The following is a 22,305-nucleotide window of genomic DNA, read 5'->3' on the forward strand; positions in this document are numbered from 1 at the left end:
GTTTGTCACCTAAGATAATCAAAAACTTCTATAAATGTACTGTGGAGAGCCTTCTGATAGGCTGTATCACTGTCTGGTGTGGTCGGGGGGGGGGAACTACTGCACAGGTAAGAAAGAAGCTACAGAAAGTTGAAAATTTAGTCAGTTCCATATTGGGTACTAGCTTCCATAGTATCCAAGAAATCTTTAAGAAGCGGTGCCTCAGAAAGGCGGCGTCCATTATTAAGGACCCCCATCACCCTGGATTTGCCCTCTTCTCATTGTTAGTGTCAGGAAGGAGGTACAGAAGTCAGAAGGCACACAGAAGGCCAGCAATTCAGGAACAGCTTCTTCCCCTCTGCCATCTGATTCCAAAATGGATATTGAACCCATTTTTTCAATAACTCACTTTTGTTAAATATTATTTACATTTTTCCTATTTTTAATTTATTTAATATACATCTAAATACTTATTGTAATTGAGTTACTTATTTATTTTTTTCTATATTTTCATGTATTATATTGTACTGCTGCCACTAAATTAACAAATTTCATGACATATGCCAGTGATATTAAACCTGATTCTGATTCTCAACTGAAGTGAATGGACTTACATTTTAATATATATTATTTCTGCTTTACACTATTTTAATCTATTTAATATACATGTATATACTTACTGTAATTGATTTACTTATTTTTTTTCTTTCTATATTATCATGCATTGCTTTGAACTGCTGCTGCTAAGTTAACAAATTCCATGACCCATGTCGATGATAATAAACCTGATTCTGATTCTGATCTTTGATTATGTTGGCTCCAACAAGAAGTTGGAGGGGAGGCTGTTTTCTGTCATGCTTTCTATGCGTTTGTCCATAAAAGCTGGTAAGATAGATGGAAACATGCCAAATTTACTTTGCACCTGAGGAAACAGAGGCATCAGTGAGCTTTCCTGGTGTCTAATAGATTGGACCAGGACGGGGTATTGGCAGTATTCACTCCCAGCTATGTGAAACTCGCACCATCAGCACTGTTGATGTAGACAAGAGCATCTGCACCACCCCCACTTCCAGAAACCAGCTCTTCTGTTTTGCTGACACTGAGGGAAAGGCTGTTGTTATGACACCAACTTAATAAGTTCTACACTCAGCAGCCACTTTACTAGCTACACTTGTGCACCTGCTCGTTAATGCAAATATCTAATCAGCCAATCAAGTGGCGGCAATTCAATACATAGAAGCATGCAGCCATGGTCAAAAGGTTCAGTTGTTCAGACTAAATATCAGGATGGGAGAAGAAATACGATCTAAGTGACTTTGACTGGGAATGACTGTCGGTGCCAGACGGGGTGGTTTGAGTATCTCAGAATCTGCTGTTCTCCTGGGATTTTCACACAGAACAGTCTCCAGTCTTTGCAGAAAGTGGTGTGGAAAAACAAAACACATCTGATGAGTAGCTCTCTGAGTGAAAATGCCTTATTATTGAGAGAGGTCAGAGGAGAATGACCAGACTGGTTCAAGCTGACAGGAAGGAAACAGTGACTCAAATAACCATGTATTTCAACAATGTTGTGCAGAACAGCATCTTTGAATGAACAACACATTGAACCCTGGAGTGCAGCAGCAGATCACGAACTGACATTCAGTGGCCATTGAGTATAAGTTTAGAAACTATGTTGGATTAGAGAGCATGCCTGGATTAGAGAGCATGTCTTATAAATACTATAGATTGAGTGAGCTAGGGCTTTTCTCTTTGGAATGAAGTAGGATGAGAGGTGACTTGATAAAAGTGTTCAAAATCACAAGAGGTATAGATTGAGTGGATAGCCGCAGAGTTTTTCCCGGCATGAAAATAACTAATACCGGAGGGCTTAATTTTAAGGTAATTGGAGAAAACTCTGGGGGCGGTGGTGTCAGAGGTAAGTTCTTTACACAGATAGTGGTGAGCACGTGGAATGCCTTGCCAGGGATGGTGGTAGAGGCAGATACATTACAGGCATTTAAGAAACTCTCTTAAACAGGCACATGGATGATAGAAAAATGGAGAGATGGGTTAGATTGATCTTGGAGTAAGTTAAAAGATTGGTGTAGCATTGTGGGCCGAAGGGCTTGTACTGTGCTGTAGTGGCTGGTCAATTAAGCATTAGTAAAAATGTGAATAGTGATAAATAACTTTGAACAAACAGGCATTTTTTTTATTAAGTGCATTCATGAACAATGGCCAGATCAGAAATGCTGATCAAGTCAACTAGTTCCCAAAAAGAGTGCTGATAGGCCAATCAGATGGTTCACTGCTGCTCAGCAACAGAACACAAAAAAATGTACAATTTGTTTCATTTATCATTTATGTTTATTATTTATATTTATTATCATTTAGGCATAATTTATTATCATTCCTAAAACTACCTAAATTCCAGGATGAATCTTATAAAATATATTTGATTTATGGACAAGATAAATAAAATGGGAGAAACATTTTTTAACAATAGTAATTTGCAATAATTATATGGCAGATCCAATTCTTCAGGGACAAACATCTGCTTCAACCAAACTTTTTCATTGTGGCTCCTGTTGGGAATCAACCATCCTGCTTCAGAAAGGACAAGGGAGTGAGCAAGGAAGCACTGGGCTGTGGTAACCTGGGGGAGGTGACCGCCTACGCCCAGTGTGTGGAAATATGGACAACCACAGGAATGTCACCAGTCTGTGTACTGATCCCTAATGATAGGGTGAACTAACACATCAAAACGTTTGTACACAGATCCCATCACCCAATGCTTATGCAGTTCTCTGACAGTCGCTGGAGTCTGCTCATATCCCTTTACAAGCTCCCACTCTTAATTGCTTTATTTGCACTGTCTCATTCTCCTCTCTGGATCAGGTGTCCTGAACAAAGACAATGTGTGAAGCAGTGGGTAGGCCAACACTCAACACAAGCTGCAAATGTATTTAGCTAGGGATATAGTTATCCAAAGTAGCTGCATTGTGATAGAAAACATGCACTGTGATACACTTTCCTATTTTAACAGAAAATCCAGAATTAACTAAATACAAATAACTGGGAGTGGGGCATACCTCCCAACTGAATATAAAATAAAACCCGAATATTTCAAATCTTAATCTTGAGTAGCAGCTGTCCTTGTATCTATTTGATTGGTAGAGGGCGCTAGGACCCTGGGCGGTTGTTTCTTTCTAACCGTGGCACTGGGGAGACCAAAGAAACTAGCGGGATGCTCATTGTCCTGGAGTCCGAGCAAGCGGGTGTCCCCGATAGGACGGAGGCGGCGTTGCTCTTTGCTGTGTCCTGGTGACTGCCGTCTTCATGCTCTTTCATTTGTGACCCTTAACTGACCATGGAGAAAAAGAGTGGTAAGTTTAACTTTCAAGTACTCTTGTGTTTTGAAGCAGTTAGAACCAGACTGAACATTTAATTCAAAGCGCACATGTGCAGCAATTTTTAAGTAATCACTGTGCTACGGTTGACTGGTCTTGAAATCAGAAGCTGCGCCGACTTCGTGAAATGGAGGGTACCCTGTTGTTAAGTTCTCCAGACACTAAAATGTGTGCACCTAGACATCTTGCGTGCAATTTACCTTAAAGAGGACCGGATGATTGTAATTCCCATTCCTGTTACACTGCATCTTCAGGAGCTCACGGTGGAAATCGATTTGATTCCAGATGCCGTTGCTGTGTAACACCTGGGGTCCATCCGAAAGCACAGATTTATATACCATCTTTCTCTCGAGTTCTCTCTTGATGCCTCAGAGTTCACGATAGGGAAATGATAAAAAGTCTGTTTTCAAAACTGGTCTCCTCTGGCCCTCTCGGAAAGTATGTTATTTATTTCCATTTCCCGATTCCTGTAAAGTCGAATAGAAGGATAAACAAAAGAAATACAATCAAAGGTCCAGAAAATGCATGTCTGATGCTGTAACTGACTACTGTAGCAATCTGTATATTTTATTTGGCTAGTAGATAAGCATCTCCCCGTCGTCCCCTGCATGCCACGATTTTGACTCACTTACGAAGCAAAAGCCCTCGCCTTCACTTTGCCAGTGAAAACAGCGATAATGACATTTGGGGTTGATCTGTTGAACTGACATGTTGAGATCTCATTACAGTGACAAATACTTGAACCTTGCTTGCAAGTACGAGTGGGATATCGCTGCTGCTGATGATATCATCCTCAGCGCCCCGAGTTGATCTCTCATTTGCTGACCAACACCCAGGTGCGGCCGCGGCACAACCCCGGCCAGCTGAGCCAGGTCCCATTTGCAGAGGGTTGCTCACCCATCCAGATGTTCATGTTTAGTGGTATGCTGGCAGTAGGCATGAGTGAAATAAACTAGAATAGTTAAGTGTATGGGGGTTGGGGGAGAGTTAGTTTTGTTCTGTTGTGACATTCAGACAGAGCAGAATTTCACATGGAAATCTAACAATCCCCGTGATAGTTTTAATTTATTTACTTATTTGGGGATGCAGTGCGGAACCGCTACTCTAAACTGACGCTCCTAGTTCATTGTTGAGAAGGCATTTATTACCTATCCCGAACTGCTGATGGACCAATATTTAGATCAATACAGTGGGAGGCTTGAGGTCACTGCCAAAGTAGCGTAGCGGGGAGCGTGACACTATTACACTTCGGAGCCTCGGAGCTGAATCCTGGTGTCCTCTGAGAGGAGTCTTTGCCCTACTTCTCCGTGGAATGCGTGGGTTTTCTCCGGGTCTTCCGGTTTCCTCTCACAGTCCAAAGACCTGCCGAGTAGGTTAATAAGTCATTGTAAATTGTCCTGCGATTAGATTAGAGTTCATCGACGGTGATGAAGTGTTTTGAGAGGTTGGTAATGAAACTTATCTACTTCTGTCTGAGAGGTGACTTGGATCTGCTGCATTTTGCCTACCACAGCAACAGGTCCACAACAGATGGCATCTCATTAGCTCTTGACTCAATCCTGGAACACCAGGACAGCAAAGTTGCGTACATTGGGATGCTCTTTACTGACTACAGTTTAGCATTCAATACCATCATCCCCTCAAACCTAATCAATAAACACCAAAGACCGTGGCCTCAAAACCTCCTTGTGCAATTGGATCCTAGATATCCTTACTTGTAGCCCCCAGTAGCTCGGATTAGCAACATCATCTCCACTATCTCCATCAGCACAGGTGTACCACAGGGCTAAACCCCCTGCTCTGTTTGCTTTACACTTATGACAGTGTGGCTAAGCACAGTCCAATGCCACATTTAAGTTTGCTGATATCACCACTGCTGTAGGCTGAATCAAAAGTGGTGACAAATCAGTATACAGGAGGAAGATTGAAAATTTTCCTGAGTGGTGTCATAACAACACTCAATGTCAGCAAGACCAAGGAACTGATTGTACTCTTCAGGAGAGGGAAACCCGAGGTCCATAAGCCAATCCTGATTGGAGGATCAGGAGTGGAGAGGGTTTGCACCTTTAAAATCCTGGGTGTTACTATTTCAGAGGACCTTTCCTGGACCCAGCACATGAGTGCAATTGTGAAGAAAGCATGGCAGAACCTCTATTTCCTTGGGACTCTGCGGAGAATCGGCATGACATCTAAAACACTGACAAACTTCTATAGATGTGTAGTGGAGAGTGTATTGACTGGCTGCGTCACATCTGGTATGGGAACACCAGTGCCTCTGAATGGAAAGTCCTACAAAGTGTAGTGGATTCAGCCCAGTACCTCACGGGTAAAGCCCTCCCAACCACTGAGCACATCTACATGAAACGCCGTCAAAGGGCAGCATCATCAGAAATCTCACCGCACAGGACATGCTTCCTTCTCACTGCTGCCATCAGATAGAAGGTACAAGAGCCTCAGGACTCGCACCACCAGGTTCAACAGCTACTATCACTCACCCATCAGGCTCTTGAATAAAAGAGGATAACTTCACTCAACTTCACTTGCCCTATTATTGAAACATTTCCACAACCAATGATCTCACTTTAAGGATTCTTTATCTCATGTTTCAAGTTTATTCATTACTATTTATTTATATTTCCATTTGCACAGTTTGTTGTCTTTCATTGATCCTGTATATAGTTATGATTCTGTTGATTTGCTGAGTATGCCTGCAGGAAAATGAGTCTCAGGGCTGTATATGGTGACATATGTACTTTGGTAATAAACTTTACTTTGAACTTTGAAATCGCTGCTGTTGGAGTTTGCTGGGTGGTGCAGCTTGAAGGGCCTATTCGGCAATGTATATCTAAGGAAACTGGCGACTTCCTCTCTTGAAGTATATTACTGGACCATATAGGTGTTTACAACACTGGATATTTTGTGTTACCATTACAGTTGATGCATTCGGTTTTATTAATTTCACATTAATTATTTGTCTTTAAATTCCACAGCTGCTTATGATTTGGTTTAAATTCAGTTTTCTATTGTGCTACTCTGGTGACTTGTCACTTCACCGGCACCGTTCCCTGAGGTGCCAGGAGCCAAATGTATGATGTCTGTTGTCAGTGAATGTGGGGAAAGTGTTGAAAGTAGGTTCATGTGGTGAGCATTTTTTAAGAAAATGTATGTGAGTAAAGATGAAAATAACACTAAATTGTGTTAAGTTGGGCAGGAAAAGACATCTGGAAGAAATAGGTTCTACAGAGCCTAGAGATGAGAGAAAACAACAATTAACAAATTGCAGAGAATGCTGGAAGTTTAGCCAAGTGTTTTTCATCATTGTACTGGACTTGAGCCCCACCTTGAATGTTACAGTCACTTCCACTCACCTAACAGTCAACTCTGTTGTTGATACAAGGAAAAGCAAAATACTAATCTCTAATATGCCATAAAAGGATAATAGAATGGAATGTAATATTATATGATATAATTTAGAGCAGTATTTTGTATAAAATTGAACTACAACTGAAAGGCAAGTTCTTGACCATTGTCAAACAATGTCAGTATGGTTATTCCTTGTGCAGGCTGGTTATGACGAAAATATGCTTGAACTTTATATGATAGAGGCAACAAGACAACAAAGGTGCTAACTGGAAGCTTTCTTTTTTTAATATAATTTTTATTAAATTTTCAAAAAAAATACATGAAAAGATAAAATCTACCCACCCCCCCTTAACCCTCCCCCCTCCCATATATGGTCCTACCTAAAAAGAAAGAAAGAGAAAAAAAAAAGAGAGCCGCCTGGGTATTGGAAGGTTTCCACATGCTCCATGGGATTCAAAATAAATTTGGTATAAACTGGAAGCTTTCTTGAAGAAGGATGCATTCACTGAAATATTAACTGTTTACTTAGTAAGAATTATTTTTTTAAAATTCATCCTCGTTACATTTGGTTGATCATTCAATATTTCTTATTCTCAGTGGATCTATGATGTAATTATGTATATGCTGTATTTTATTGTATAACATCACAGAGGAGGAATCAGTAATGTAGGTGAGTATGTGTACATATATATATGTAGAGTTCTCTATATTTCTGACTCACTCAGGTTAGTGCTAGCCTGGGTAATGAGATTATTTGTCAGCTTTGCTAGAAACCTTTGAGTAGGAAGCAGCGTCCTTGGCTTGCTATAGTTCTCTTTGATGGACAGCTCTGCAGCGCAGTCTCAGATTCCTAATTTATATTGGCCTTGATGAGTAATTGAGGTTCAGACTATTAGGTGCGTGTGTCTTGCAGCTGGCGACTTGTGGTTTGGAATTGCCTTTCCTTAGACCTGAATCACTTCAACCATCAGGCTCTTGAACCAGAGGGGTAACTTCATTCGCCTCATCATTGAAATGTCCCACAACCTATGAACTCACTTTCAAGGACTCTTCTTCTCATGTTCTTGATATTTAATACATTATTATTACTCCTTTCTTGTATTTGCACAGTTTGTTGTCTTTTGCACGCTGGTTGAACGCTCAGTTGATGCGATTTTTCATTGATTCTGTTATGGTTATTATACTATGGATTTATTGAGTACGCGTGCAAGAAAACGAATCTCAGGGTTGTTTATGGTGACATATGTACTTTGATAATAAATCTACTTAGAACTTGAATATGATGAGTGTAAGTGAGATGAGGTGGGTGTAATGGGAGAGTGAGATTCTCAGTGTCTCTTGTAACTGTGGCAGGAAATCTGCAGCAACAACATTTCTGTTCTCCACGGATTCCATAGACCTGCCATGCTTACTGCAGGAGATCATGGAAATTGATTCAGAGATTCTAACTATTTACATTTAACATGCTTTAACATAAGAGCTACATTTGTTTTAAGTGTGGTAAATGTCTATTAAGAAAGTCAATAGCATATGTAATTTAGTGATTAAGTCATACAGCCCACAAAGTCCGTGCTTACTGTCAAGCACCCATTTACACTAATCCTACACTGATTTTTATTCTAATAACCCCCCCCCCCAAATTCTATCATTCATCTACGCACAAGGGGCAGTCTACAATGGACAATTACCCTACCAACCAATGCATCTTTGCTTTGTGAGAGAAAACCAAAGCATTCTGAAACTCACATGGTCACACGGAGAATGGCCACATTCCAAACAGACAGCACCTAAGGTCAGGATAATATACGCAGCAATGACTAGCGAATAATACTTAATCCGAAAAGTGCTGTGTTTACCTATACAAACCCTGAGCAATGTATACCCTTCAGGGTAAAGTATCAAAGTCAGAGATTGCTGTGAACCAGCACATAGAATGGATTGTGGTGTATCCACTGAACATTTTATCATCCAAAACGAAGTATATAAAACATGAATTGGGCCTCACTTAGAATGTGATGTTCTTTTCTGGGCTGCTTGCACAATGTGTGACAAAGAGAATCACCAGGCTAATTTCCAATACAAAACATTTTAGTCGTTACTCACGGGAGACGAAGCCTCAGGAATGCACACATTTGGAGCTCTTGTAATCAACTAAAAACAAATATGAAGTTACTGGTGAACATAGTCATCTCTAATATAAAAAATATGTTCCCATATAGCCAAGGGGTTGATTAGATATAGGTTTGTGGGATGCGAAAGTGAAGATATTATGCTCCGATTGAATAGGCTGGCAGAGGATCATGGGTCATCATTTGAAGTAGTATTGGGCCATGTTTAGGTTTGGTCTAGGAGCTGATTCTTTTCTCAGAGAATGGTGGACTTCGTATGAGGTTGAACCATATTCAACTGAGTTCCTTCAAGCAAGGTCTGGACGTGCTTCTGGCTGAGGCAGATTGCATCTTCTACAAAAAGTACCGCTGGAAGTTCCAGTTAGAGATATTTCCATGCTGTGCTGTAGAGGAATTGAGCAGATTTCCCAATACAGGAGGGGAGGGAAGATGGTGGTGCGACGCAGCGTGCACGGCCGCTCCGAAATGATATTGTATTTGTAAGTAGGTACCGTGCACAATCCTAACTTGATGGAGACAGACGTGAGAAGCACAGAGGAACATCTGGAGAAACTTCTGAAATGCCCGCTTCACTGCTGCTGCTACTGCGCGATCGAGAATCTCTGGAGGGGAAGGCCCCAAATCCTCGGCTTTGTCTATTGCCTGTTGACGGGGCCAGGGTCAAAGCGCTCGGCAGAGATGGTGCTTGGTGTCAGAGGGCTGGTCGGAGGTTCTAAGTTTTCGGACAGACTCAAGAGTCGGCTGTGGTCGGGTGCTTCCAGGGTGCTGCATCGGCAAGTTTGCAGTGCTGGAAGCTCATGGCAGGGAGAGTTTTTCTTCCTTCTACCGTCTGCGTGAGAAGATGGGACTTTCGAGAGACTTTGAGACTTTTTTTTACCGTGCCCATAGTCTGTTCTTTATCAAATTACGGTAGGAGGAGAAGATGGCGACAGGCCAGCAGCGCGCACGGCCACTTCGGTGGTGATGTCTGTTATCTGTCAAGTAGGGGACCGTGCATAATTCTGATTTGATGGAGACAGACGTGAGAGTATGGAGGAACATCAGGAAAACTTCTGAAATGCCCGCTTTGCTGCTACTGCTACTGTGTGGTAACCAGAATCTCCGGAGCAAAAGGCCCCGAAATCCTCGGCTTTGCATGTTTTAGTGGCCAGGGCGAGGTTGAAGGCGCTCGGCAGAGGATGGCACTTGGGAGGCTGTATCAGAGAGGCTGGTTGGAAGCTGGAAGTTTTCGGATGGATGGATGGAAGTGGCTGTGGTCAGCTGCTCCAAGGCATCGGCAAGTTGACGGTGCCTGGAGGTTTATGGCAGGGAGTTTCTCCCTTTTGCCGCCTGCTATTGGGAACTCAGGAGTCAATCGACTCGGGGACTTTTGAGACTTTATTTACCATGCCCATGGTTTGTTCTTCATCAAATTATGGTATTGCTTTGCACTGTTGTAACTATGTGTTATAATTATGTGGTTCTGTCAGTGTTAGTCTTTGGTTTGTCCCGTTTTCTGTGACATCACTCCGGAGAAACATTGTATCATTTCTTAATGTATGTATGCATTTCTAAATGACAATAAAAGAGGACTGAGTGTTCTCATAATCTAAATAATCTAAATATTGCTTTGCACTGTTGTAACTCTATGTTATAATTATGTGGTTCTTGTCAGTTTTTCAGTCTTGGTTTGTCTTGTGTTTCTGTGATATCATTCTGGAGGAACATTGTATGATTTCTTAATGCATGCATTACTAAATGACAATAAAAGAGGACTGTGTGTCCTCATAATCTAATAATACACTGTGTCCCCTAAGTAAAATGTATTTAATTTTTAATATCTCCTTGTATTTTATTTTTAGTATCTCCTAAGAGATCATAAAAGGGGGTAACTTCACTCAACTTCATTGGCCCTTCTTTGAAATGTTCCCACATTCTATGGACTCAATTTAAAGAACTCATCATCTTATGTTTTCAATATTTGTTGCATTTTTATTTATTATTATTCTTTCTTTCTTTTTGTATTTGCATTTCTTGTCTTTTGCACACTAGTTTAATGACCAAGTTCGTGTGGTCCTTCATTGATTCTGTTATGGTTATTTTCCTATAGTGGATGCCCGCAAGAAAATGAATCTCAGGGTTGTATATGGTGACATATATGTACTTTGATAATAAATTTACTTTATACTTTGAACTTTCAGTTTTTAATGCATGTAAAAATATTGTGATACCCAAAATATAACTGTAATGTGGAGTACACTGGATAGGCCAAAAAGAATTTATGTGACTATCAGTGACTGATAATAGAAATGTATTTTTTTGTAACACACGCAAGATGCTGGAGAGACTGAGCAGGCCAGGCAACATCTGTGGAAAAGAGTATAGTCGACATTTCGGGCTGAGACCCTTCAGCAGGACTGGGGAGAAAAAGCCAAAGAGTAGAGTTAAAAGGTGGGGGGAGGGATGAAGCAAAGAGCTGGGAAGTTGAAAGAGATAAGGCCTGGAGAGGGGGAATCTAAAAGGAGAGGACAGAAGGCCATGGTAGAAAGAAAAGCGGTGAGGAGCACCAGAGGGAAGCGAAGGGGAGGCAAGTAGATAAGGTGAGAGAGGGAAAAGGGGTTGGGGAATGGTGAAGGGGAAAAGGGGGTATTGCCAGAAGTTCAAGAAATCGATGTTCACGCCTTCGGGTTGGAGGTTACACAGACGGAATATAAGGTGGTGTTCTTTCTCTCTGAGTGTGGCCTCATCGTGACAGTAGAGGAGGCCAGGGACTGACATGTTAGATTAGATTAGATTAGATTATGAGGACACTCAGTCCTCGTTTATTATCATTTAGAAATACATGCATTAAAAAAATGATACAATGTTCCTCCAGAAAGATGTCAGAGAAACACAGGACAAACCAAGGCTGAAACTGACAAAACCACATAATTATAACATACAGTTACATCAGTGCAAAGCAATACTGTAATTTGATAAAGAGCAGACCACGGGCACGGTAAAAAAAGTCTCAAAGTCCCGATAGCCCCATCATCTCACGCAGACGGTAGAAGGGAGAAACTCTCCCTGCCATGAACCTCCAAGCGCCGCAAACTTGCCAATGCATTGGAAGCACCCGACCGCAGCGGACTCTGAGTCCATCTGAAAACCTCGAGCCTCCGACCAGCCCTCCGACACCGAGTAGCATCTCTGCCGAGTGCTTCAACCCCGCCCCGGTCGCCAAGCAACAAGCAAAGCCGAGGACTTGGGGCCTTGCCCTCCGGAGATTCTGAATCACACAGTAGCAGCGGCAGCGAACCAGGCATTTCAGAAGTTTCACCAGATGTTCCTCCGTGCTGTCACGTCTGTCTCCATCAAATTAGGATTGTGCACGGCACCCTACTTGACAGATAACAGATATCATTCACCAGAGTGGCTGCTGCAAGCTGTATTGCACCGCCATCTTCTCCTCCACGGAGAATGTTGGAATGGAAACGGGAAGTGGAATTAAAATGAGTGGCCATTGGGAGATCTTGCTTCTTCTGACGGATGGAGCGTAGATGCTGAGCAAAATAGTCTCCCAATCTACATAGGGTCTCACCGATATACAGGAGGCCACACCGGGAGCATCGCATACAGTAGATGACCCCAAAGGACTCACAGATGAAATGTCGCCTCACTTGGAAGGACTGTTTGGGGCCCTTAATGGTAGTGAGGGAGGAGGTATATGGGGCAGGTGTACTACTTGTGACTCTTTTGGGTTCATGTACTGTGTCCAGTGCTCCCGGTGTGGCCTCCTATATATTGATGAGCCACAACGTAGATTGGGAGACCACTTCACTGAGCATCTACACTTCATCCGCCAGAAGAAGAGGGATCTCACAGTGGCCACCACCCATTTTAATTCCACTTCCCATTCCCATTCCGATATGTTAATCCATGGCCTCCTCGCTGTCGTGATGAGGAACACTCCGTTTGAAGGAACAACACCTTATATTCCATCTGGGTAGCCTCCAACCTGATGGCATGAACATCGATTTCTTAAACTTCCGGTAATGCCCCCCTCACTTCACCATTCCCTTTTCGCTCTCTCACCTTATCTCCTTGCCTACCCATCGCCTCCCTCTGGTGCTCCTACCCCCTTTTTCTTTCTTTCATGATCTTCTGTCCTCTGCTATTAGACTCCCCCCTCTCCAGCCCTGAATCTCTTTCACCAATCAACTTCCCAGCTCTTTACTTCACCACTCCCCCCCCTCCCCATCTTTTAACTCTACTCCTCGTCTTTTTTTCTCCAGTCCTGCTGAAGGGTCTTGGCTTGAAATGTTAACTATATTAATAGATGCTGCCTGGCCTGCTGAGTTCCTCCAGCATTTTGTGCGTGTTGCTTAGACTCCCAGCATCTGCATATTTTCTCTTGTTTGTATTTTTTTGGTAATGTTTAATTTATTTTCCTGTCATGCCTGAATGAAAGCATCTTTTTTCATTCATATCTGAGATTTATTTTTGTAAAAGTATACTTTCAACCAACTTTATAAACAAAGAACAATAATTTGGGACAGAGTCCAGTAATCATTGTAATAACGTTTTTCCAGAATGGTGTGCAGTAAGTAACAAGTATTCACTAGACTGCTTCACATAAAATCTCAAAAATCCTAAATATATAACAATAGCAACCAAAATTCAGGAATTATTTCATGGGTATTCTAAGTAGGTATGTAAGTGAATGAATTGATTATCCTTGAACCAAAAAACAGCGCAGTATGACGGATGCTCATCAAATCCTGGAAAAAAGTAGAAATACTCAATTGTTCAACAACATGTGTGGAGTGGGAAACAGTGGCAATTGTGAAAACATTGATCTTTCAACTGTTCTGATCAAAAGTCATTGAAATAAAGTGTTAAGTCTGATTTGCCTTCTCTGTACTGAGTACTACCAGCGTTTTCAACTTTTTTAAATCATAATTTCCATCAAATGCAGAATCTTTCCATTGCCAAAATTAGCTTCTTTGCCATATAAGTATTGTTTGTTAATTAGCAGGATGCAAGTGTTCGTTGCCCATCATGTTGCCCTTCAAATGGTGGGTAATGGAAATCCTCCTTCTTGATCTATTGTAGACTTTATAGTAAAGATAAGTAGTTGTGGTGATAATGAAAGAATTTCAATGTTTCCAAGTCAGGATAACATTTGAGCTGGAGAACAACTTGCAGGTGCTCCCTTTGATTCTGGTAGTAGAAGTCTTGGGATTGAGTAGTGCCTTTGGAGAAGTGTTTGAGTGATTGCAATGCATTGTGTAGATGTAACAGTATTGCCATGGTGTACTGTTTCTGAGAGAAATAACATTTATTGTGGCAAATTAGGTGTCAATCATAGTGGTTTTTTCATGGATACTGTCAAATTTATTGATATTACTGGAGCTATAGCTACTCAAGAAAGTGTAAAGTATTCCATCATGCTGTTGACCTGTGCTGGTTGGGGATAGTAAAATGGCTCCATAGAGTCAATAGATGAATTACTCACCTCAAGATAATCTGTTCTTCCAACCATAGCAGTTACATGACTTCTCCTGTTATTGCCAGTCGTAGTAACCCCTGAGATGTAGATGAAAGGGGACTTTGTGTTGGCAATATTTTGAGAAGGTGGTTTGATGTTCTTTGAAAAGGAGATGGATCATTTCCAGGCACTTGTAAGGATTAAATATCACTTACTGCATATCAGCCCATGTGTGAAAGTTGCCAAGGTTGAACTGCCCATGGCCACATACAGCTTTATTATCTGAGGAGTTTTGAATAAAATTGAACAGTGTGAGTCATCAGTGAGGATCTTCACTCTTTATCTAATGATTATTTATGAAATCACTGATTATAGCCTGGCCTAGATGCTGCATTGATATTTCTTTGTAATGGGGAGATCAGTGATTGAAGGAAGAGCCCCAGTTCAGTGTTATTTCTTACAAGAATATACAGGCCTTGCAACTTCAATAGGTTTCTCCTTGTTTTTCTATTTGCTTCCAAAGCACCATAAGGATAAACTGCAGGTGGTTCAGAGGAATCATTAATTTATTGCTGAGCATCCCACGCCCATCAGATTTGGCTACATAGCTGCCAGGTATATCCTCAGCTTCCCTTCCATGTGGCATAACATGTCCGGCTGTCCAATATTCCAAGCTCAAATTAGATGTTCAATGTGCAGACCTATACAACCATTGGGGTAATTAATATTGGTATCTCATACAGTACTGTGCAAAAGTCTTAGGCACCCTAGATTTTTTATATAAATTTTGTTTTAATGCTTTTTTTGTCTTCTACATTCATATGTCAGTAGAAAAGAGAAAACTTTAGATTTCCAAGTATTCATTTTTCAAAATATTAAATGTTAGAGAGAATTTGTAATATTTTGTTAAATAAAGTAACAGATTAAATTATAGACACTTTTTAAATAAGAACTTGATTACATTATAGACCCAGTGCATGATTAAACGAAAGCAACAAACAGAATGTTCATGATCAAAGACATAATGAGATGAATAAATTTAATTGATTAACTGAAACAAAAACGGGTGTAGAAGGAATCAAACTTGATGTAGGACAACTAAACTAAAAGTTGAGTGTGTGGCAGATGTGGCAGTTTGACCTTCAAATCACCAATTCTTACGCCATGGCAAGAGCGAGCATAGCAACAAGACACAAGGTGGTCATCTTGCATTAGCAAGGTCTCTAACAAGCAGATATTTCGTGGCAGACAGGAATTTCAAGATGTGCTGTTTAAGCTCTTCTGAAGAAGCACAGAAACGGACAATGTTGAGGACCAGAAATGCAGTGGTTGGCCATGGAAAACGAGACGAGAGATACATCAAACTGACAACCCTACTAAATCAGAAGAAATCCAGCACTTCTATCAACTCTGAACTCACAGAAACCACTGGAAAACAAGTAGACCTCTATACAGTCTGGAGAAATCTCGTCAGAAGTGGTCTTCATGGATGAGTTGCTGCCAAAAAGTCATTCCTCCGAAGTAGATTCAAAGCCGAGTACACACAAAAACACGAGGACTGGACTGCTGAGCAATGGCAGCAAACGCTCTGGACTGATGGGTCTAAATTTGAAACTTTTGGCTGAAAAAGGAGGCAGTTTATCTGTAGAAGAGCTGGAGAGTGCTGCATGGTTAAATAGCTGCAGCCAACAATGAAGCATGGTATAGGGTCCCTGTAGGTTTGGGATTGCATTTCTGAAAATGGAGTTGGTGATCAATACCATCAAGAAGGGGTCCAATCAGTCCTAACTTCATTCTACAGCAGGTCAATGACCCCAAGCACGTGGCCAAGGTCATAAAGAACTAACTTCAGCAAAACAACAAGGAGTTCTGCAGCAAATGGTATGGCCTCCACAGATCTCTGATCTCAACATTATCAAGGCCGTCTGGGATTACCTGGAGAGACCAGATCAAGCGAGAGTTTGCAGAAGAACTGTGGCAAGTTCTCTAAGATGCTTGGAACAACCTACCAGCCAATTTTCTTATAAAACTCCATGACAGTATACCTAATTGATGCAGTTATAAAGACAAATGATGGTCATACCAAATATTGATTTGATATCATTTTTTTACTGTCTACTGCTCTTTACAATTTTTTTAATGTTTAGAAACTTTTTATTTTATTATTTATAAAAGCATCTTCACTTTACAGAATATTTTTATGTATCCTACGACTTTTATACAGTACTTTATATGCAAAGAATGGTTGGAAAAGTATCTGGCCTTACACATTCGGGCCAGTTGGGCCATTGAGCAACTGGCCAATCTGACCTGTCTGTACTATTGGTGGTTGTGACACACCTCCTCTATGTTGGCAAGACCTAGCAACTAGGCAACTGAAGACAGCTTGCAGCTTCTCTGCGAAAACATCAGACATTTTGAGCTTCTGGTTGCTTCCCTTCCCACTCTCTATCTGTTCTTGACCTTTTCTACTCTGAGGCCAAATACAAATTAGAAGAACAGAGCTTCACATTCTGCTTGGGGAGCCTGCAGCCCAATGGTGCGATCACTGACTTTTCTATGATTCTTTTCCCCTCCCACCTGTCCACTGAGGTTCACTTTCCCTTTGTTTACATTTTGCATCCCAAATCTTCTCACCCCTTTCTCCCTCCCACTTCATTTCCATCTGCCCATCACCCACATACCTCTCCCATGGTTCACCTTTACTGTCTCTTCCCCCAGCTAGTTTTGTTTCCCTATCTTCTTTCCTTCACTGATTTCCACTTACCAACTTCTGTCTCACTCCTCTCTCTTGCTTTTACAGTACAGGGCAAAACTCTTAGGCATGGTTATATATAATATACCTAAGACTTTGCACTGTACAATATTTGTCAACGTGGAGTCGAGAGTGAGTTTTTAAATCTGGTGGGAGCAATGGATGTTGGGAATGGCAATGGTGGAGTGCCGTGAGAGGGGTGTGGGACAGATGGCAGAGAAGGGATGTCAGGGTAGAGGCGTGGTGTGGGTGCAGACACACCCAGCCCTGACACACCAGGGAAGGTCATTTGATTCTAAACAATTGATTTATTCATCATTACAGAGTGTCTCCCTGGTGTTTCCTGCTCCCTCCCCTCTCCCTTCCCCTTTTCCCAACCTCTCTCAGTGCCCCCTTCCCATTCTCAGTCTATAATAGAGACCCATATCAGAATCAGGTTATCATCGCTCAAGTATGCCATGAAATGTTTTTTTCGTAGCAGCCATACAGTGCAATACATAAAACTACTACCGTACTGTGCAAAAGTCTTGGGCACTCTCTCCACAAAGTGTTTGCAAAACTCTGTAGATTCCCTCCTCTGAATTTGACAGTTTCACCATCACGATCTCTGTAATTCTTACTCTGTCTTACTGTGACATCCTTATCCTTGGAATACACGAAAGATGCAATTTTAACATAGCCTCCCCACCGCTAACGACATCTTCAAAAGGCAATGCCTCTAACAGGCGGTATCAATTATTCATCATTAGGGAGCCCCACCACCCAGGACAGGCCCTCTTCTCATTGCTACCATCAGAGAGAAGGTGCAGGAGCCTGAAGGAACACAGTCAACTTTTTAGGAACAGCTTCTTCCCCTCTCCCATAAGATTTCTGAATGGCCAATGGGCTTGTGAACACTACCTCACTATTCTTGTTCTTTTTTGCATTACTTATTTAATATTTTATTACATTACATTATAGTTTATTTTTGTATTGTACTGCAGTGCAGGTGCAAAACAACAAATCTCATGACATGTCAGTAATAATAAACCTGATTTGCTGGTTCATAACTTCCAAGGATCAGCTACCTGTCTTATGATTGACTGGATTACAGCTTTCTAAAATCAGCTCATTCAATGATCTCTGACATGAATTAACCTGAAAGTTAATCTGCTTCTGCTGCCTAACCGGCTGAGTATTTCCTGCACTGTTCTTTTACAGGGGTACCATCCTGCCTCAACAACTTTGAAGCAAAAATAGCCGAAGAAGCATAGGTTGATAGGTTTTGTTTGTCAATTTGTATACGTGAGCTGATGGCACAAGTTACATCCAGTATGGACTTGTATCACACCATGCTAGCCAGGAAGTGACAGAGACAGCAGCAGACAGGAATGAGTGCTTCTATTCTGGGACTTTCATTCCTAGCATAAGCATTTGGATTGCATGCAAAAAAATCTCTATATAGCAAAATTATTAATCAGTGTAAGAAAGGAAGGAATTGCAAAGCATCTGATCTTGATGTTAGATAATACAGATTTGCTTTAATTTAGATTTATCAGTGAATCAAAACAGTGAGTGGTGTTTGTAGAAAATAAATGGGAAGAACAAATAAGAAGCATTTTGACAGAGCTGCATTGTGTGTCACAGGATAACAGCCTAAAACCCTAAAATTATTTTGGATTCAAATGAAGAATTCAGGGAAGCTAACTTACAGACAGCCAATTTCTTCACTTCTTCATTAATATTTCCTATTTTATGGCTGTTTTCTCTTGTAACGGAGAAAATATTGAAGTGAATGAAGTTGAGTGGTAATCTAATAGAGGTATTGTATGTAAAGTTATAGGATGCATAGACAGTACAAATATTTTACCCATTGCAGGGATATCAAGAAGAAGAGAAGATAGGTTTAAATTGAGAGGAAGGAGTGTTAAAGGGAATTTGAGGGACAAGTATTTTTACACAGAGTTGATATCTGGAATACATTGCAAAGGAAGTAGTGGAGTCGATACATTTAAGAAACAGGCACTTAAGTAGGCAAGGCATATAAGGATACCGATGATCTGATATGAGTAAATGAAATAAGTATGGATGGGCACAAAGATTGTCATGAACATGCTGGACAAAAGGATCTGTTTCTGTGATGTACTTCTTTATAACTCTATGAATAAGTGAATATAGAACATAAAACAGAGTACAATACAGCAGACAAACTAGCCTTTTGACCCATAATGTAATACCAAACCAATTAAGCGAATGATGCCTAATTACGCCAATCCCCATTGCCTGCACATTGTCCATATCCCTCCGTTCTCTGTACATACGTGTTCCTGTCTAAGAGCCCCTTAAGTGCCTCAATTACATTTACCATCACCACCACCCCGGCAATGTATTTCAAGCACCCACCACTCTCAATTTTATAGAAACTTCTCCACACATTTCCTTTGAACTTTCCCCTCTCAACTTAAATGCATGCCCTGTCTTATTAGATATTTTGACTCTGGGGTAAAAGATACTAGGTGTCTACTCTTTATAGGCTTTAAATAATTTTAGGAACTTCTATCAGTCTCCTCTCAGCCTCTATCACTTCAGAGAAAGCGACTCCAGTTTGCCCAACCTCTCGTTGCAGCACATGCCCTCTAGTCCGAGCAGTATCTGGTAAACCTCTTCCGCATCCTTTCCAAAGTCTCTACCTCCTGCAATGAGGCAACCAGAAATGAATGTAATATTCCACATGTGGCTTAACCAGAATTTATGCAGTTGCAACATAATTTTCTGAATCTTGAACTCAGTGCCTTTACCAATAAAGGCATCCATGCCATACACTGCCTTTACCACTCTACGGCACTTTCAGGGATTTATGGACCAGGACCACGAGGCCCCTCAGGACATCATTGCTCTTAAGTGTCCTGCCATTGACTGTGCAATTTCCATTTGCATTAGATTTCCCAAAGTGCAACACCTCACACTTGTCCAGATGAATCTCCATCTACTGCTTCTCCACCCATATCTGCAATTGATCTATATCTCGTTATATTCATTAGCAACCTTCTACACTAGCCACAATGCCACCAGTCTTTGTGTCCTCTGCAAACGTACTAATGCACAAATCTATTTTTTTTTACCAAGTCACAGATCTCCAACCAGAGTAAGAGCCATTGACCAATACTCAGTCTTCTATGGGCAAACCAATTCTAAACATCAATGGTCAAGATGGTCTAATGATTCTTAATGTTCTGATAATCCTATCATGAGGGACCTACTAAAATCCATAGAGGCAATATTCACTACTCTACCTTTATCCAGCACCTACATCACCTCCTCAAGAAACTCCAAGTTAGTAAGACATGAATGACTTATTGGCTCAATTGATGCAAAAACATTATTAATATAACTCTTGAGTAAATGTGGAATGAATTAAAGTAATTCCACAAAGCTTTCATAAATTGTCCAAGGACCTAAAAGAAACTATTTAGGACAAGAGAAGCTAAAGTGGATGAAGCAGTTGGGTAAGGGATGTGAAGTTAAACGGTTTGATTGAGCTAGATTTTATTACAGGTGGAATTTTCTGGTTGTTTTGGTATACAACAACATTTCCACAAGAAGAAGGCTGGATTCTTCCAAGGTGCATAGAATGATTAATTTTTGCTTTATTTTGTGCATCGTAAGTTCACAAATGCACAATTCTTGACCTTATCCTGGCTAACCTAAAATGTTAAGTGTCAGACCCTGTGGTTTGTTTATATTTATTGTGGTTGTGTTTGTAGGTGACATGGAATTAGGAGGGACTATAATAGGTGGATGGAATTATGAAGTTACAAAGGAACATAAGCAGATTAACTGTGTGTGGGGAGGGAAATCTGTGGAAGGCTGAGTCCTACAGAGGCAGGTGTGTCACTCTTCCAGTCAAAGCTGGAGTTCTTTCTAAATAGTGAGAGGCTAGACTAAAGAGTATTTTTTGAAATCCTACTACACAAATTATTAAGAGCAAAGGAACTTGCTTAATAAAGCTATTTTTGATTGCTTGCTACACAATTAGAGGGTTGGCTTGTTATCTCAGTGTTGATATACAGAAATGAAAAAGCAATCATTCAGTTATCTTGAACCTTATTCAAAATGTAATTGAATTCCATGTCCAGTGTTGGGTACCGGCCATTGGGGTAAAGGTATATTAGGTGGAAGGCAACACAGAGAGATCATCCTATGGTTTAGGTTTATTTCCCCCAAATAAAGCAGAATGAAGAGGTGATCTGGTTAAAATGACTAAGCAAGAAAATCATTCCTTTGGCTGGATTTAGAGCAGGTAACCTGGAACAATATGTCATCATCTTCAAATAGAAAGTCATTAAAGAATGGAATCAAAAAAGGAATTCTGCATGAGTAGAGATAGAATTTTTTAATGTTCTTATTCAAAAAGCAGGAACTGTGAGGATATCAAGGAGATATTAGGGAAAAGTATTAAACAAGGAAATGGCAGACAGAGAATTGGGAACATGGAGATGAGGTTCAAAGCAGCCATATTGTCACTGAAAAGCAGAGCAGGCCTGGGAGGTTACATACCCTGTATCATTCCTGACTGGTGTTCTTTGTGGTCATTGGTCTATATGGATTACATTATCTCATTCAGGTAACACTGCAGCAAATAATGTTGCTGTGCAATTACTGATGGAGGTTTGAACCAGCAGTGTGAGTTGACCTACATTTTGACTTCTTCTTTACAGGGAAACATCTTTCTTCCTACATCTGGTGGCTTTCCTGTATAGGCCATCCTGAATTCCTATGCTGTAGCACAGGATATGTTATGCCAGAGACTACAATTTTTCTCATGTTTGTGGAAAAACCAGGTGTTTTTCGACAGAACATCCACATTTTCTGAACCCTAGTGGTAAATTAGAGTGTTATTAAGTAATACATTCATAAAGAATTCGTGTTTAAACACTTATCGGATCTCTAAAACTGAATTTCATCCTCTTGCTTTATCTGTGATATTCCTTGGAATAGTAGCCCTTCAAGCATTCTGTGCAGAAGCATTCTTTAATATCGGTACAAGACCCATTGGATGTGGGTGTGACCACAATCCTGAATTGCTTCCTCTGCTGAGATCCAAAGCATTGCAGCTTCCCCAGTATCCTTTACTAAAGCATCCGCTTTCTTTGATTGACATCATCTTAGTTCCTTCCTCACAGAGCATATTTGCGCAAATTTCCCTTCTCAAAATCTGGGTGAAGGACAGGCTTTGGGAATGTTCTGCTCCTAAATAAG

General features: G+C 40.9%; 1 protein-coding gene across 1 annotated transcript in view; it reads left to right on the top strand.

Moving 5' to 3' along the window:
- The first annotated feature begins 3,227 nt into the window (after positions 1-3,227).
- Positions 3,228-22,305, top strand: part of LOC134349352 (actin filament-associated protein 1-like 1) — a 209,034-nt gene continuing 189,956 nt past the window's right edge. Inside the window, exon 1 of the mRNA XM_063053532.1 lies at positions 3,228-3,347. Within this exon, the coding sequence (XP_062909602.1) occupies positions 3,332-3,347 (16 nt within the window). The 5' untranslated portion in view covers positions 3,228-3,331. The remainder of the gene's footprint in view (positions 3,348-22,305) is intronic.

The sequence above is a fragment of the Mobula hypostoma genome, chromosome 7 (assembly GCF_963921235.1).
Source record: "Mobula hypostoma chromosome 7, sMobHyp1.1, whole genome shotgun sequence".
NCBI lineage: Eukaryota > Metazoa > Chordata > Chondrichthyes > Myliobatiformes > Myliobatidae > Mobula > Mobula hypostoma.